A 17,373-nucleotide genomic window follows, 5' to 3' on the forward strand; every position below is an offset into this window, starting at 1 on the left:
TAGAAATAAAGTTTAAAATGCACGAGACGCCAAGGTGCTATTTTCGCATTAATTGCTACTTCATCAATCTTCGCAAAGCATTGAGAATTTGAGGCATTACCATTATGCTATGGTGCATAATAATGGGGAGGTGATACTTGCAGTTGCAGCTGGCAATAAGGAGCCTTCAAAAGTCAGTGTCTGTTCCATTGTATCTTGTATTCATGAATCCGTTTCAGGTTCTCGGGAAGAAGAGAAGGAAGACGGTGCCAGAGAAGATGCTTATGGAGGAAGAGTAGCTCACTTACGCTGAGATACAATGCACTTAAACAAATCCATCTTAAAAGAGCCTTACCAGCTGTTGTAGAGAGAAAAACTCGTAAAGCCAGCTGAGCTAGAACTCATCAACAAAATTTAAGTTAAAAAAAAAAAAAAAAAAAAAAAAAAAAAAAAAAAAAAAACCTACTGCGGATATGGTAGAAACTTTATTGAAGATGAACCAAATTTTCCAGGCAAACCAGTAAGACAAATCTGATAGTCTTCAAATATGAGGGAAAAGAATTATTGAGTTTCAAAGCCAGTAGGCAGTTAACAGGACGAGACATTTGAAAATACAGATCCTATATTTTCATTTTCAAGTAACAAAAGAGATAAAGATGCTTGATTCAGATGAAAAATAAAAAGGAATTTACAACAAAAACTTGTGAACTGGGTATCTCTATGGTGCAAAGTAAAAGTCTCGAGAAACAGGAGTCGGTGCAACGTTCATTCTTGGACTTGAACAGATTCAGCTTGACTAGAGCCAATTGAACCCTGTTTTCTTTCAGCTTGTAGTGAGCGACATAGTGACTCAAGCTTTTCCTTTTGGTTCTTTGTCTTTTCCAATTGTTTCTTCATACGTTCCCGCTGCACAAAGGAAATAACTTCCATTAGTTATTACCAGAAGATGAAAACTTACAGAGTCAAATAAGTAAAAATCAGCATTATGAAGATCATCATCCAAGTTAGTGGGAATAGCAAATTGCAAAGAGCTGCATATAGATGTAGAATGGCAAAGCATTCTACAGTACATCTCGAAGGAAAACGAAACGCAATCCAGGAAATTCCATACTGCAAATGATTTCATTAGCTATAACCAAAAGATGCAAAAGTTCCACAGCAGAATTTCTTAAGGCATTGTATACTGCAAAACATCATTCACAATGCAGTTTCCAGAATTTGGGAAAGAGTGAAATTCAATCCATGCAATTAGTACAGAATAATTTCAAACATGATGTATCAAATTGTTTGACGTAACAGGGAAATTAATTGATATTACATATAATTTTGCTAGGTTTTGCAGGGTTGCAGCTATTATCAAATACAAGTGTTAAACACCCAGGCTATCCAATAAAAGATAAGTCTATAACTAACATGATGTCCAGGATAGATTGAAGGGGATCAAGAATTCAAGATACAAACATAAGCTTTATTTGGGGCCAATAAATCAATGTAAAATATCCTGATCAGCTAACATGGTTATTAAGAAGAGGAATTCTTCCTTTCTTATCAAGTAAGGAATTTGTAGAAAATAATGCATTCTCACAAATTGCATCCAAAAGTTAATTGAAAATTAAACTGGAGTAAGAGACCATGACAATTAAATTTTACTAATTGGATCAGTAGTCAATTTACACACTTTTTTCCAACTTTTATTCAATCGATTATTATGTTATGCTCTATTATTTCCTTTCCGGACGGTTCCTTATAACGATTCATGTTAGCCGAGCCCAAATCATTTTGGGACTACGACTTTGTTGTTGTTGGATCAGTAGTCATTAGAGGGAAAAAAAAACTTATTATCTGGAGATGACAACACAGTTAATTGGATCAGTACACAGTATTAAAGGGGGAAAAATACTTTTTGTTTTTTTTATCAGGAGATGACAAACTGAAACAGAGGTCAAGATCCTCACAGACACCTTCCAAAGATCCAACATCACCCCCTTCACAACCAAACGGATCTATGGTTCTAATTGAATGCATGCAAGTTAAGAGATCCATGGACAAAGATACGGGGCAAATTACCTCTTCGACGAGTTCTATAAGAGTAAAATCTGATTTCTCACATTTGCTCTTCAAGAAGGTATTTTCCTTTTTCAGGTCTTTTGTCAATTTGGACATCTGATTTTAAACACAACAGAAAGCAGGAATCTGATGAGGAAGCCTCATAATCATTAAAAACAAATGTCAATGACGTTATAAGTTCTGACACAGGCCATGGTTTTCAAAATTATATGCAACAGTGAGATTATAGAATTACCTTTTCAATCTCTTGCTTAAATGTTTCAAAAACCTCATTGCTTTTCAGCAGTGCATCCTGCAAAGAAAGTCATTTACTTTCTATCAGATAGAATTAACGTGTTGCACTCTATTAAACAGGGTCTACAAAATTTAAACACTTCTCAACTACATAGATGTCAACAAAACGGGTTTCTTTTTTTTTTCCCATGACATGATAGAGAGTGATACTCACTTGAAACTGTTGAAATTTTTCTCCATCAGCTGTTAATTGTTGACGTAGACTTTTTTCAGTTTCCAAAAGCTGTGATATTTTCTCGGCATATACCTTTATTTGAGCCTGTTCATGTGCCACTTTTTCCTCATTTTGCTCAACTTTCAGTTCAGCAATCTTAAGCTCTAGTGATTTCTGCTTAAGCTGCACAGCAATATTACCAAATGCCACAGGATCAAAGCGAGTTCCAATTACTTTAAAGTTAAGATTTCCACATGATTTCCAATTACAGATCATTAACCATAAAATTTGCCTATATGGTACCTCCTGGGCATATTGTTGTTGACACTGAGTGTAATGATCAGCAAGCTGCTTCAATTTGTCTCTCAGCCTAAATCCCAAGGGCACAAGCAAAGATGCAAATGACAGTCATGATTTCAAATACTAATACAACAGAAGATTCTAACATATATCTATGTTCTAATACACTACCAACATAAAATAGGTCTAAGAAACATGTAAACACTCCATTTGTCCAGAGCAACATATTCTCAATTGAACAGAAGCTTCACCACCCCAAAAAGAAAAAGAGGGCAAAAGCAGTAAGAATTTTTTAAAAGATAAAATAAAAAGTGTAGCCATATTTGATAACCAGAATACAATCCCAGTTTAAAAAGTTTGAATAGGTAAAAAGGAAATTAAGATGCATGGATACAAGAGTCTGACATGCAGTTTTGCAACAAATTCTAAGTCGCAAAATGGGCATAAGGATGAAGAACATTTACTTTTAGATAAGCTATGTTACAATGACACTTATCTGACTCTTACAAAGGAATAGAATTCTCACCCAACAGTTCAGCAATAAACCAAACTCTTCAATCACTTAGGAACACATATTTGTAGAAAAATTTTAAGAAGAGAGGGAAAGATTAGAGAGGGATTTTGTCAAAATTTTTATTACGTGAAGTTGGAGATGTGTCTCTTCTAAGATGAGGAAATCTGAAGTTGCGGACATCTTAAATTGAATAAGTTGATATAGCATTTTACAATGAAAGGGGCAAGGAGATCAAAGGGAAAAAGGAAGTGGGTAGAAACTCAATGCTTAGATATTGTTGTCATTGGGGAATGAAGTAGGACTTAGGAAGTAGGTAATCGAGGTGAAAAGAGAGACCAAAATGCTAATTTTACAATATTTTTAAGAAAAAATTAAGGGACACTAATCAATTTTATTTCTGCATTATTTACATCAATTATCTGCATTGAAATATACTTGTTGATTGACTATAGGATCACATGGTTTTTCAAAACTTACATTTCATTCTCCTTCAGCTGAGAAATGCATTCTCCTTTCTGCTCTTCTAGCCTGACACTCACATCCTGCAACAAGCACATTAAATATCAGATATGATCAGATGGAAGAATAAAAAAGCATCATCAGTTGCACACTTGCACCTCATAGAAGGAAGGCAACAAGTAAATTCCGCCACTAAAAAATTTTAATTGTTGAATAACTCTAAATGATAATCATTAGAGACAAGACTTAATTTTTTTTTTTTTAAAAAAAACGACATTTATTTTACCATCACAGTAAGTAACAAAACGTTCAATAAATCAATAGCCTGTGGATATACCGATATAATCCAGCTTAGGTGATAGAATACAAAAGAAAAACGCACATGCGCTACAACAAATATACTCCTTATCTTTATAAGCATATGAAAAATGCATGATGAGTATCATAGCTGGTGATTTTAAGTCCTTTGGAATAAAATTGATAATCATCTGGCAGCATTTTAAGGATCTATATGGTTTCAAAAAAAAGAAAAAAAAAAGGATCTATATCTACTTCCTATAGGAAAGAAGGGTACATACAGTATTTTGTAAGCATCTCTAATTTTAAAATATATGTACATATAAAGTTACGAGTCCTTTTGGAACTAGTGGAAAATAACTATGGGCTGATCAGGCTGAATCTATTGTAATATATAAAGTGAAAGGGGATTTTGGGTGATAAATTTTATTTTCCCAAAATACCCCACTCACCTTTTTATTTTATTTTTTTCTTTAAAAAAAACTGTCATTTTTTTGATATAACTACCATCTTTTTTTTTTAAAATAAAAAACAAATAATAAATAAAAACTACCATTGTTTTCTAATTTTTTTTTGGGGAAGTACTATTAATTTTTAAACCCACTAATTTTTTGTTTTTTAATTAGAATAAGGTAGATAATTTTTAAAGAAAAAAAAAAAGGAAGAATTGAGCCATATAGATTTCTTATATTGCACACGCAATGTGCGTGTGTCTCTTAGCTTGTACTAATAAAACCCAAGCCCAGAGGTACCTACAACTTAACCCATAAAGCAGCACACGGCTGGGATAGCTACTATTAAAGATCCCAACATTCTTCCAACCACATAATCAGAGATAGCCAAACCATTATGCAAGAGCATAAGTCTCCCAATCTTCCAAGTACAATAGCATAAGACATATCATAGGATATACACTTAATAATTATCTAGGTTTGGAAGTTGTTATATGTATACAGTATGAGCCTGTCCAAGCAGATTGTAGTATTGTACACAGAAAAGCTTTCTTTTCTATTTTTTTTTATTAATTTTAACACAAGACTTTGGGTTCCCAAAGGAGATTGCGTTTTATCAATTTGCATATTGTATCTCTAGGAGTACAGGAGATGACACCATTAAAAGCTCCAATCTAGAGTCTCAAAAAAATTAACATCCCCCACAAATCGAGAGCTCAACCAAATCCTATTTTCCAGATCCTTTCCCTCAGAGTAAAATGTCATGACGATTTGCTTCAGGCAAATTAAAAAAACACATGATGAAATTACACTCTCTCTGACCAAATAAATTGCAATACTGGGTGATTTTTAAAGTTGACAAAGACAAATGTTGCTCTCCTAGTTAAGTGCGCTTTCAAGTTCTTAAACCATAACATACCATTAGTACCATAGTACCAATATTACTAAGGATAAAAAGCAAGGATACGTCAGAAGTTAATTTCAAAAGAGTATGATAGTATAGGACAGATGGGCATGTAGGGGCATACCGTCCATACTTCTGAAGACCACAGCTCCATTAAATGAGCACTGGACTCGCCTAAATAACACAGACCACGTTTTAAGTTGTTTGAGTCTGCAAGCAGCATAAAGCCAAGCCAATAAAAATATATTGGCCAAAGCTGGTGTTTTCCCTTTCTGTCTATGCTCTGTGGCATGCCCCTTGATATTGGTGAGCATGGTTTGTATCTACCAAGGTCTTGTAAGGCAACCTCATTCAGCACCTTCAGGGGAATAACCATACTCTAAAGGAGCTCTCACTTTGGTTGTATCAGCCATGAGTCCAGTACATGAGGTGAAATTATCTAGATTACTTTATTCCCACAATATATTACTACACGGCACTTTTGTTCAAACCAGATTTACCGCATGATTTCCATATAAGCATTGTATGGCGGCAGCTTCTCCTTAAGAGAGTTGGGGGGGGGGGGGGGGGGGGGAGTAGACAAACCACATGGTTTCCATAATCTCATTTTCACATCATCAAGAACTTCAAACAAAACTTCCTCTGTGAACTTGATTATATCTTCCTCTAAAGCTTCTAAATTAATTACTAGAGTACTGGCCACCCTAAGGATTAATTTAGTTAGTTTCAGAGATGGTCTATGTAAGATAGTTGATGTTTCTACTTGGGGTAGTGTTTTTCACCTAGGGCTGATCCATATGAGACTATACATGAGCCTAGTGCCTTAATAAGCAGCATGGGATCACTTTTCCCATGTTCCATCCAGGTGATAGATTTCACTAGGTTCTCCCACTCTTCTCTACATTACTCCCTCAAACCCTATATAATAGACCACTTTTAAAAAGATACTATGTATAATGTATAAAGCCTTAGTACCATGATTATCCTTGACTATTCAAATTCAAATCCATCATGCTTAAAGTTATCCAAGAATTCTTACTTGATGATAACATTAAGGGTGCCTTCTATTCACTTATATGAACTTAAATGAACTAACCTAAACTTATTAGAGCTTATTACAATTTATATTAGTTGTAAATCAAACTTGGATAGCCCTTATTAACCCTTTTCAAAACCTATTGAACTTGTTTTTCATGATAAAACTTGTTTTTTTCTAGAAATAAGTGAAAATAAGATGAAAAAAGAGCCTAAAGATAACAATAATAATACTCCCTTGAAATTTTTCAAAATGAAAATTATCGAATCCAAAAAAAATGTCCGATCCATCTCTAACATCTCTTTTAATTCCATTTGGCACATTTGCCAATGCAAATATTTAGCTTTTAACAGCTCTCTTTTCATATTTGATATTCTTAAAGTACCCATTGAGAAGAATCAAACAAGAAATGACATGACATTGTTATATGTAATTTCGAAAAAATTTAGACGAGTATATTTACTTATAAATAGTGTCTAGATTCCAATCATGAAGAACAAAAAGAGACAGGCATTAGAAAGTAATCAGCTGTAAAGGATAATTGTCAAACCTTTATAGCATCCTCGAACTTGGTAGATAAATCTGATCTCAAATTCTGCCCTTCCTCTGATACTCTTTTAAATTCATCCTGCATATGTACCATCAGTTCTTTAAATAATTATATTACGTCTCATGTTAGAGCAATGTGTGCATACAAGTATCATATTTTTTCAGATCTTAACAGTTTATATCAATCCCACGAGTTAAGAAAGTTAGTGTATAGATTCAGATACACAGAAAGTTAACATATACTTAAAAAAACATTAAAACATAACTTTGGTTTGAAATACATAGTTATTAACACCTTTTGACAGGAAGAGACAAAAAAATAAAATAAAAATTCAAATTTCATAAACACCAATTTCAGGGTACTTTTGGGATGCACATATTCATAATGATTGATGGGGATACTTCTAAAAACTCAAGGAATAACATACCAATATATGCTATACATCTTTACACTATTCACTTATTTTACAATGACAGTTTCTGTTGATTTAAACTGAATCAATAAAAACAGTCGTGGGTTCATGTAAGATTTGTGTCAATGTATTTTGAAATAATTTTTACATATTGATAATTAAAAAATGTTAATTATTGAATGTATGCATTAGCAAGCATGAATAAAAAAAAGCACTCACAAAGTGATTTTATAGCACACCATGGAACGTCTTCTTAGAGTAACAAGTTTAATAATTGGAAAATTTGTCAGAAGAAACCTTTTAAAGCAACTTCTTTGTCAAACAAAAACATTTAAAAATTTTTTTGGCAAGTTAAAATCTCAAATGTAATTTTTTTGTAAGAAACAACCTAGCCCCACTTTCAGACATCGACCAACCTATTTACGGCCTTGACTTGGAGTATGCCGGTCACATGACCTTATATTTTACTATTTCCACCCTTTTCCCTCTCTTTCCTCTCCCACTAATTCCAATCCGTCCAAAACTGGAGCTGGTCCAATACTGATGCATCCTCTTTCAGATGCTCAAAATCAAAATAGAATCGAAATCTTTCCCTTCCTCATTTTGATCCATCTTCGTTTACATAGATGATAGACATGCTCAGGTCCATGATCAATGTACAGTTCAAATACTGCGCTTCTCCAAGTGCACACAAGAAACTCCAAAGGTAGATTCATGCTCTTACAACGATCTCCACCCCCAGCAATCCAGCATAGTACAAGAATTTCCCAATTCTTGAATGCTGCTTCTGATTCAACAATAGGAAGACTATCGTTTACTATCTCCCCAACAACCAGCAAAGCACCAACTTCACCTTGTAGGTCCTCTTTCTTAAAGACAACTTGTTTCTTTGGCTTCCGCTACCTCGCATTAACTCTACTGTGGTACTCACCAATACCAGTCACACTCAAAGGGCAATTCTCAGCCTTAGAGATTGAAATTAGTATAAAAATTGGGGGAAGAAATTCTAATTTTTTGAAAACCTTCAATTCAATGAATTAAGCACAAATTACACAAGAATTTAGACATTTCCTTGGTCGAATTCAGTAGGGAAAGTCTTCAATCGCTAAAACTAACTATCTTAGGGCTAATTTCGATATTCAATTGCAAGTGAATGAGCAAATGGGGAAGAAATTAGAGGGAGCAGGTTTTAATGGTAAGAAGAGGTGAAAATAGAAAGAAAAAAAGGTCACGTGACCTGCACACCCCAAGTCAATGTTGGAAAGTGGGGTAAGGCTGTCACTTACTAAAAAAGTTTACATTAAGGCCTTTAGTTACTAAAAATATATTAAAATGTTTTTCTAACAAAAATTTGCTTTAAAAGGTTTCTTGACAAATTTACCTTAAAATTTTAATAGCCATTATATGATGGAACTGCCTTGATACGAGTCTATGAGCTTGAGGTCATAAGCTAGGTTATTGAAACAAAATGAGCCTTAATAAATGCTTCTGCTCAATTTCCTAAGAAAGTCGTTAAAATGTAATGCTAAATGGAAACAAAATGTAGCCAAAAAAAAAAAACATCTCAATTATACATTTCGCATATAATGTCATATATCATTGCTTAAACACCATTCACATTTCACATCCACAAGATGTATATTGAGAACCAACAGATGGAGGCAAGAAAGTTGTATACCATTAGCATCTTATTTTGACGCTGTAACTCCCTACACAATGACTCAAGCTTGTCTCGAACAGCAATAGCTACAGCAAGAAAATGGTAAATCGATATTTGCATTTCAAGAAAAAATAAAGGACTAGATTTCATATCAAGTGATTTCAAACTCTAATAATAATTTTTTTTTAAAAAAAAAAAAAAAAGGGACTAAACAATAGGAAATCACAGCAATCCACTCAAAATATTGCTACTCATTTCAGTCTGTGGCAACAATTAACAAATGTTTCACTTAAGACAAATAAAAAATGTCCAACTCTTCCTATATGATATTCCACTGCACCTACATGACCTACTTATATTTCCTTCCTTCTTTTCCAAGATTGTATAGTCCAAAGTGTAGGGAAAGTTCATAAGAGAATTGGAAAGATTGGAGCCACAGCCTTAATTGAATAAGCAGACCACACAAACCTATCCCGTCAATAAACAAGTTCCACGGAAAAAAATTGCAGTTGTGGACTTGCATAAGCAACCACAGTGTGTCATGAAAGCAGCATCTTGCAGGTGTAACATCACATTTCTTAGCCATCATTGTGGGAATTGACAAATTGGTATTTCACTTCACCCTTACAATACAAGAATTTGGGAATATAAATTTATAAATATACCTAATACTATACCTTTTGGTACCACATTTTGTTACCTGAAGAGATCTGAATTGCTAAACATTAGTTGATTGTGGTGGCTAGAATACATTTAAGATTTTCGATTATATGAAGATTAGCTATACACCAAACATATTGACTATGATAATGGAGTTTAATGGCTGATGCAGAAACATAAACAGTCCATATAGAATATTGTAGTATGATTCAAAACACAGGAAATGAAATGGCTTTTCAAAGAAAATCAAGTAGGGAATCCTATCAAAAATGGCTTTGGTGCCTTGGTGGAGCAGCCTTGAATTTATTCCCCATATTTACCTGCATCTCTCTCTGTAAGAACTTGTTTATACTTTAAAGTGAACTCCAAAAATTCCTGCTCAGTTTTGAAGGTACGCTTTGAACTTTTACGCTTCCCTTCAGGTGTTTCCTGTAGCAACAACATAAATTAAAATCTACAAGCAATTGTTGAGAAATTACCTATGCTGTACAAGAGATAGAAATGCAGATGAAGACAAGCATAACACATTACATGTAAAATACTTTGCAATGTCTCAAAAAATTGTCCTTCATCTAAAGCTTTATAATTATGATGAAGATTCATATGATACAGCCTCATACACACCACACAAAATAGACCCTTGTTTGGCATAAAACAAAAGGCTTATAATTTCCATCAAAACCCACCACAACATCGTACAGGGGGATGCTAAAGTCAAAAAGAATATATAAGAAAAACCTGCTCTATTGTCTCACACCAGCACACCAGCAATACCTGGTAGCAATCTTGGTATGGATTCTTAAATTTTGAATGAAGGAATGTCACTTGAGATGGAATGATTGAATAAGTGTAGAGGTGAGTCTCCTATTGCTAATGCTAATTCACAAGATTAAGAGAAATGATATTATGAAAAAAGCTCTCGGCTGTTAAACAGAAAGTGAATGATACTGAATATAATGAATGTTGCAGATCTCCAGGGCTAAAAAGTTGGTTACACTTATCAACTAGAAAGCTAGGATTCCTTATCAGTTGATGTGTTATGGCTTAGTGTTATCGTTGTTTGCTCATTTGCAGCAAATATGAACACTGAGGCTGTATATGTATTGGTTTAGCTTATGCCAGTGATGTGAGTCATCTTGTTGGCATTACTTCCTACAAGGTAGGTAACTAGGTTGTTTGGCACAAGTGTAGCTGACCCGAGATTAAAAGTGTGTTATTGATTATTCTTCATGTAATATCTCAAATTTGGCATTAGTTCAAAATTAACAATTATTAAAAATTAAAGAGAGATCCTCAAACTTAACAAAATAGAGCATATCCTGGGTCTGATGCGTTAAATCTAAAAGTAGATGGATAAGGAATTTATTCATAAACAAGTACCAACACCGTCAAAAGGAGAAATTTCTATGCACATGGATGCTGCCACTAAGCTAAACGACTCCTTCCAGGTAGAATATTACCCATATTTGCTTTACATCAAAAGGAGAAGCAGCCGATGAAACAACGAAAAGGAGGTAAGAAGCAGTCTTGATATGCAATACCACTCCAGTCCTAATTTGTTTCCTATTTAAACCCAAGTCAGTAGGCAAGAAATCAAGATGAGGTTCCATTTGGTTCTAGACGAATTAACTAGACCAATTCAAGATGAGGTTCCATGGTGTATGCTGTTCGCAGATGATATCGTTTTGGTGGATGAGACTAAGGATGGGGTTAATGTCAAGTTGGAGCAATGGAGGCAAAGGTTGGAATCTAGAGGGTTTAAGCTAAGTCGGAGTAAGACTGAATATTTGGTATGTCGTTTTGGCACTCAGAGGGGGACAAGCAATGAAGTGGTGAGTTTGGATGGAAAGGATTTGACCATGAGTGAATGTTTTAAGTACCTAGGGTCGATCATCCAGAAGAATGGTGACATTGATCAAGACGTGACCCACAGGATTAAGTCAGGGTGGCTTAAATGGAGAGCGGCCACGGGAGTGCTATGCGACCGCAGCATTCCCTTAAAGTTGAAGGGAAAATTCTACAGGACTGCCATAAGACCAGTGTTGCTCTATGGTACAGAATGTTGGGCTTCTAAGAAAGAGCATATTAAAAAGATGGAGGTTACGGAAATGCGCATGTTAAGGTGGATGTGTGGAAACACTTTAAGAGATAGAATCAGAAATGAGGTTATTCGCAAGAAAGCAGGTGTGGCGGGCATTGTAGATAAATTAAGGGAAAATCGTCTGCGTTGGTTTGGACATGTAAGACGGAGACCCGAGGGTGCACCGGTGCGAAGAGTGGAAGAGTGGGACCATGGAGGGATTAAACGAGGAAGAGGGAGACCAAAGATGACTTGGTTGGAAGGAGTGAGGAAGGATATGAAGTGCATGGATTTACGTGAGGATGAAGTTTTGGATCGTAAGGGATGGAGGAGAAAGATTTATGTTGATGACTACACGGAATAATCAAATTTGGTTCATGTTAGCCGACCCCACTTTTGGGATTAAGGCTTTGATTGATTGATTGATTGATTGATCAGTAGGCAAGAAATCAGTAAATAAGTTCACATCACAAGAGAACCTTACTAGTTCCAAATTTAGCCGCATAAACACATGAGTGTTTGTTAAGCACACTTGGATCATGCTCTCTTAAACTAAGTCAAAGAAAAATTAGGACAAAGGATCAAAGGTGAGTAGAGATGATTGGCAAGCTGCTTCTGTTCTCATAGCTGAGGGCAATTAGATTTGCATCCATGGTTCATATTGCATAAGGAATGCACGTCCCTATGTCACAAATTCAAAGCCCTTCCTATGCCATGCTAGTCCCATTAGGTTGAGGTAGATTATCAGCTAACCTATCCCTTTCGCAGGGAAAATTAGACAAAAGTATATGATAATGAGGTCCAACAAGGAGTGGCCTCACTTCTTGATGCTTCATAAATTTAATAAATATTAAGCATTGCATTTCAGTCTCTATTGTGCATCAGAAACTTCAAATAAAAAGAGAGGGGGGGGGGGGGGGGGGGGGGGGCAGAAATGATCAGGATTTGCTTACATAACACCATTACAACAAAGTGATGTACAATATCTATTAGCAAGTTCATGATAAGCTTAAATACACAATATTTACCTTTCGGTTTTTCAGATTCTCAGATGACTGTGCTTCTTTTGAATTATTTGGTACATCTGATCCCCCTAGATATGCTGAAGAACAACAACACTTGAACTTAAGGCAGATCTATAGAAAAAGAGTTCAATATAAGCCCACTTCACAATAGAAATTGGCATGTGGTTCAGGAACTCACACTTCAAGCTAGCCAGTGTGTGAAGATGCAACAATCAATAAACAGGAGAATATTCATGGGGAAGAAAAGGTAGAACTGACTCCTATATATTCAGGTAATGAACCTAAACACAACTCTCATGCTCCCTTGTGTGACAACTCCTAAGATAATGTCAGTAGTCAGAAAGAAAACATACTACTCTCTCTCAATGCCAGCAGCTTTCCCCCCTTGAGTGAATTTAGGTAAAGTTATGAGTATAAACTTCTATTAAAACTAAGCTTGATTGACTTAACCTTAAATTTATTATTATTTTATTTGAATCATATTATAGCACCAAGGTGAAAGCGAGACAGGGAGTGACACCAAAATACAAAAAGAGGGTAAGGTAAGGGGAAAAAATCTTGGGCTCTTAAGCTTATCGACAAAATTGGGAAAAGTCAAGCAATGCTCACAAGCTAAAATCTTGACTCCAGCTAAACAAAGGCCTCACAAATTAGAACCTAGAACCTTAAAAGGGAAAGTGCACCAATCAAATCTCTAATCAAACCATTTTCAAAACTTCTTATGTTATTATCTTTTAATTTGAACAATATCTCAATTCCAATAATGGTTTCCTTAATAGTTTGAATCCCTTCAAACCAGTTCACTTTTGCAAAAAGGAGCAACAACAAAACAACAAAGCCTTAGTTCCAAAATGATTTGGGGTCGACTAAGATGAAGCGTAATAAGAAACCATTTGCAAAAAATGGAACAAAGAACGGAAAGTGATAAAATGAAAGTAGATGAAAAAACAAGAAAAAAAAGGAAAAAGGAAATAATAATAATAATAATAATAATAATAATAATTAATTTAAAAAAAAATGAGGGCAGTGTAGAGTGAAAACTCAAAAAAAGGATAAGGGATGATGAAACAGAGGAAAAAAACAACTAAAAAGTATTTAAAAAAACCTTGACATAGGAAAATAACCTTGACATAGGAAAATAAGTAAAGTTTGCAAAAACACAATGAGTTAAGATAAAAGAAAAAGACAAAAAGATAAACAAATATTTTAAGTCGTGATGTGTCCTCAGCGCATATTTTCTCCCTCTAATTCACTGTATTCAATGCCATATTTTTCCTCAATCCCCAAATGGCTTATAACACTCCCAATCACCCTTTAAGTTATCTGATGTCTTCCCCTACCCCTCACAATCCCATCATTTTGCTAATCGGAGCCTCATTCAATTCCGTCTTATTTTAATTCCCTTGCTTTCTTCCTTATTATCGAATTCCTCCCTCATCTTATTCTCAATAGATGTAAACCCTACTTGCTTCCTAATTATCTGATTCCTCAACCGCTTTTTTCTTGTATGGTCACAAAACCAACGTAACAAACGCACCTCCGCCGCATTCATCCTATGAACGTGACAATGCCCCATGTCTTCGCACATAATAATAATTAAAAATAAATAAATAATAAAAAATTTGATATTGGAAGACCTGTCAAGGATTTTACTAGTCAATCATCTCATAGTTCAATAGGATTTATAGATATGGGGAAATCCCAATCAACTAGTTTCTCATTGGACCATGTTAATCTTACCATAGTAAATAAAGCATAAGGGCTGCTATCACAGAGACTATTACCCTAAATAGAGGCAGAGAGTTGCACAGATGTAGGCACCTTACTCATCCTATTAGTATTTGCACCATACATTCATCACAAAGGTTAAATTATTATTTATATCTTCCCCCAGAAGGAACAGCAAAAACCATTATGAAACAAGACTGCTCCTTGGTCTGACAAAAGCTCAGAGTAAGTTCAATTAGATTTGCAACACAAAATTTGACAGAATAATTGTTAAGCCTATAGCACTTATAAAAAATCAGCACATAAAAAATTATCAGGTTTCATGACTGTCAACATGTGAGCACAGAAACAAAAGGGGGAAGTTATAAGTGTACACTACAGCCATTGATATAAACATCTTACCATGATTCACTTGTTAACCTTAAGGTTTCATTTTCATAAATGGTTAGGCAATATCTTATGATCATAATATACATGATTTTAAGTGTAGGAAAACATGCAATAATTCCATTTGGTCTGTATATTAGATCATCTACAAAGCCCCATGAAACTAATAGCATCACTAAGAAACTGAGAAAGAACTTCAGGAAGCATAGATAATTACATTTATCAGCGCTTTGGACTTCTGATTGACCTTTATCTTTCTCAGTACTGCCCATTCTTAAACCAGATCCTCCTGAAGCAGAGGTAGATGATTCAGCTTTGATTGCCAAAGTATCTTCTCTCTGCTCAAAGCAGCCATCATCAGAAACATTGGCAGATTCTCCAGAAGCTTCATAACCATCCTTCTCAGACAATGGAACTGGAAATGTGCGAACTTTGGTCACCTTTTCCCCTTTTCCTTCAACTGAAACAAACCCATTTAGTGATGCATCATAGCTAAAATCACTTGAACTATCCGGTTCCGCTGAATTATTCTCTTTGTAGTCGCATAATGATTTCTCCTTTTCATTCAATGGTGTCACAGGAGCTATGGAGTCTGGAGCACTCTCAACAAAACCATCAGGCAAAGAATCCACTTCCGGAAGCTGGTTTGCAGCTGAATCATCCATTTCGCCTGTGACACCCAAAAGCATTAAAAAATTGTTCCGCTCATTAAAAGGTTTCCCCTTCAGAAGTGTATAATAAACACTCAACGAATTATATCTACACAGCCCAACTACCCCAATTTTCTCAGCCAACTAATATAGATTTCTCAAACAAGGGAATTTAAGAAAAGTAAGGGTCTTGGGCCAATGTTTGTTAGGGCAATGCACTATTGATATACCGGAAAGAATTTCATTAATCACTTCAATTAACATTCTAAAAGGAAGCTCTTTAGTAAGCTTGCATTTAACCAATCTACGCGAAAACACACATTCAAAATATCAACTAATCAAAATCACAACTAGGCCCGCCCCTGAGCCAGGGCACAAGGGGCGGCCGCCCTAGACCGACTAAAGGTTCATTTTCATAGTTCCATCCAACAATAAAGTGTTATAAACAACCGCCTGCAACACATTAGCAACCAAATTTGACTCAACAATCAATTTAGGCTCCAAAAATCACATTAAATTCTTCTCGCTTAAGAATATCAACGTAAATAGCACATAGCAAATTTCTAGCAACAAAATCGATCGATATAATATCTCATAAATTGAATAACAATAACCAAAAGTTCAAATTTTCACCTAAGAAGAACCCTAAAATGAGTATGCTGAGAATTAAATTAACGATAAACCCTAGATTGTGATATTGGTATTTAATGATTCAAAAAAGTAAATAATCCAGCTTACCTAAGAAGTTGCTTCAAATGGAGGAAAGAAAGCTCAAAACCCGCTTCAATGGAGAATATAGAGGGGAAGAAGGGGTGCTGCATAAAAAAAAAATGTAAAAAAAAATTTAAAACGTAGGAGGAAGATTAATTGACACGCATGGAGTAATGTTAACCGTCAGATCTAAAGGGTCTGTTTGTTTCATCTTATTTGTAAATTGTACCCGTGCTAAAGCACGAGATCAAAATCGTTGTCATGGTTCGTCAAAAACACAAAATGGAATAAATTGGTATTGAAAAGTGTAAATCTTGAAGGGAGGAGTGTAGAAATGGTTTTATCATCAAATGAACAAACATATACCCTTTGGTATACTTTACACCAGGGTGTATATAACAATCTCTTGGAGGAGTGAATATCTGATTTTAGAGGAATGAGTAGAGTTAGAGCACTTTTCATCTTTTGGTACTGTATGAGTTTCTTTATGTTAAAAAAAATCACATTAAAAAAAATATGAAGGCTAAGAACAAAAGGGGTCTTAGAGCCTGTTCTGTTTAGCTCAATTTCATTTTAGTTTAGTTTAGTTTAGTTCTGTTTAGTTCATTTTAGATCCTAATTTCCTTCTTTCATAAGCAGTTCAGTTCAACTCTAATCAGTTCAGTTCAGTTGTTTTCAGTAAATTGAAACAGGCCCTTAGTCAACTTTTTGTCTAGGCACACATTATTGAGATTAACACTAGACCTAACAATCCTAACCCATACTTGATTACTCGACCCAGATTACCCGACGACTCGGGACAAAATCTTGTCCCGAAATTTAAAATTTACGGGACCCAACCTAAAGTGGAGTTTAATTGTTTCTGACCTAATTACACCAATTATAATACGAGTAACAATGTTATTGTAATAGTAATGACAACTAGGGGTGCTAATCGAGTTGAGCAACTCGAATTGACTCGATTAAAACTTGACTTGAACTCGACTCGTAACTTGTACAAGGACGATTTGAGCAAGCTATATTTCAACTCGATAATATTAAAATAAATAAATCA

The 17,373-nt window shown here is 34.9% G+C and overlaps 1 protein-coding gene across 2 annotated transcripts; it reads right to left on the reverse strand.

The window, feature by feature from the left end:
* Positions 1 to 445: 445 nt before the first annotated feature.
* On the reverse strand, positions 446 to 16,474 carry LOC145593165 (uncharacterized). 2 transcript variants are annotated; one of them, XM_081649671.1, is made up of 12 exons: positions 16,347 to 16,474; positions 15,206 to 15,628; positions 12,847 to 12,920; positions 10,059 to 10,167; positions 9,097 to 9,164; positions 7,007 to 7,084; positions 3,786 to 3,850; positions 2,798 to 2,864; positions 2,495 to 2,677; positions 2,282 to 2,338; positions 2,047 to 2,142; positions 446 to 885 (listed from the first exon to the last, which is right to left on the reverse strand). In XM_081649671.1, exons 2-12 carry the CDS (start codon positions 15,621 to 15,623, stop codon positions 745 to 747), a joined length of 1,356 nt encoding a protein of 451 aa, XP_081505797.1. In that variant the 5' UTR covers positions 15,624 to 15,628; positions 16,347 to 16,474; the 3' UTR covers positions 446 to 744. The 2 variants fall into 2 exon arrangements, with proteins under 2 accessions (XP_081505797.1, XP_081505796.1); XM_081649670.1 differs by having other exon boundaries at positions 15,176 to 15,628.
* Between the last annotated feature and the right edge of the window lie 899 nt (positions 16,475 to 17,373).

The sequence above is a fragment of the Chenopodium album genome, chromosome 18 (genome assembly GCF_948465745.1).
Source record: "Chenopodium album chromosome 18, dcCheAlbu1.1, whole genome shotgun sequence".
NCBI classification, from domain to species: Eukaryota; Viridiplantae; Streptophyta; class Magnoliopsida; order Caryophyllales; family Amaranthaceae; genus Chenopodium; species Chenopodium album.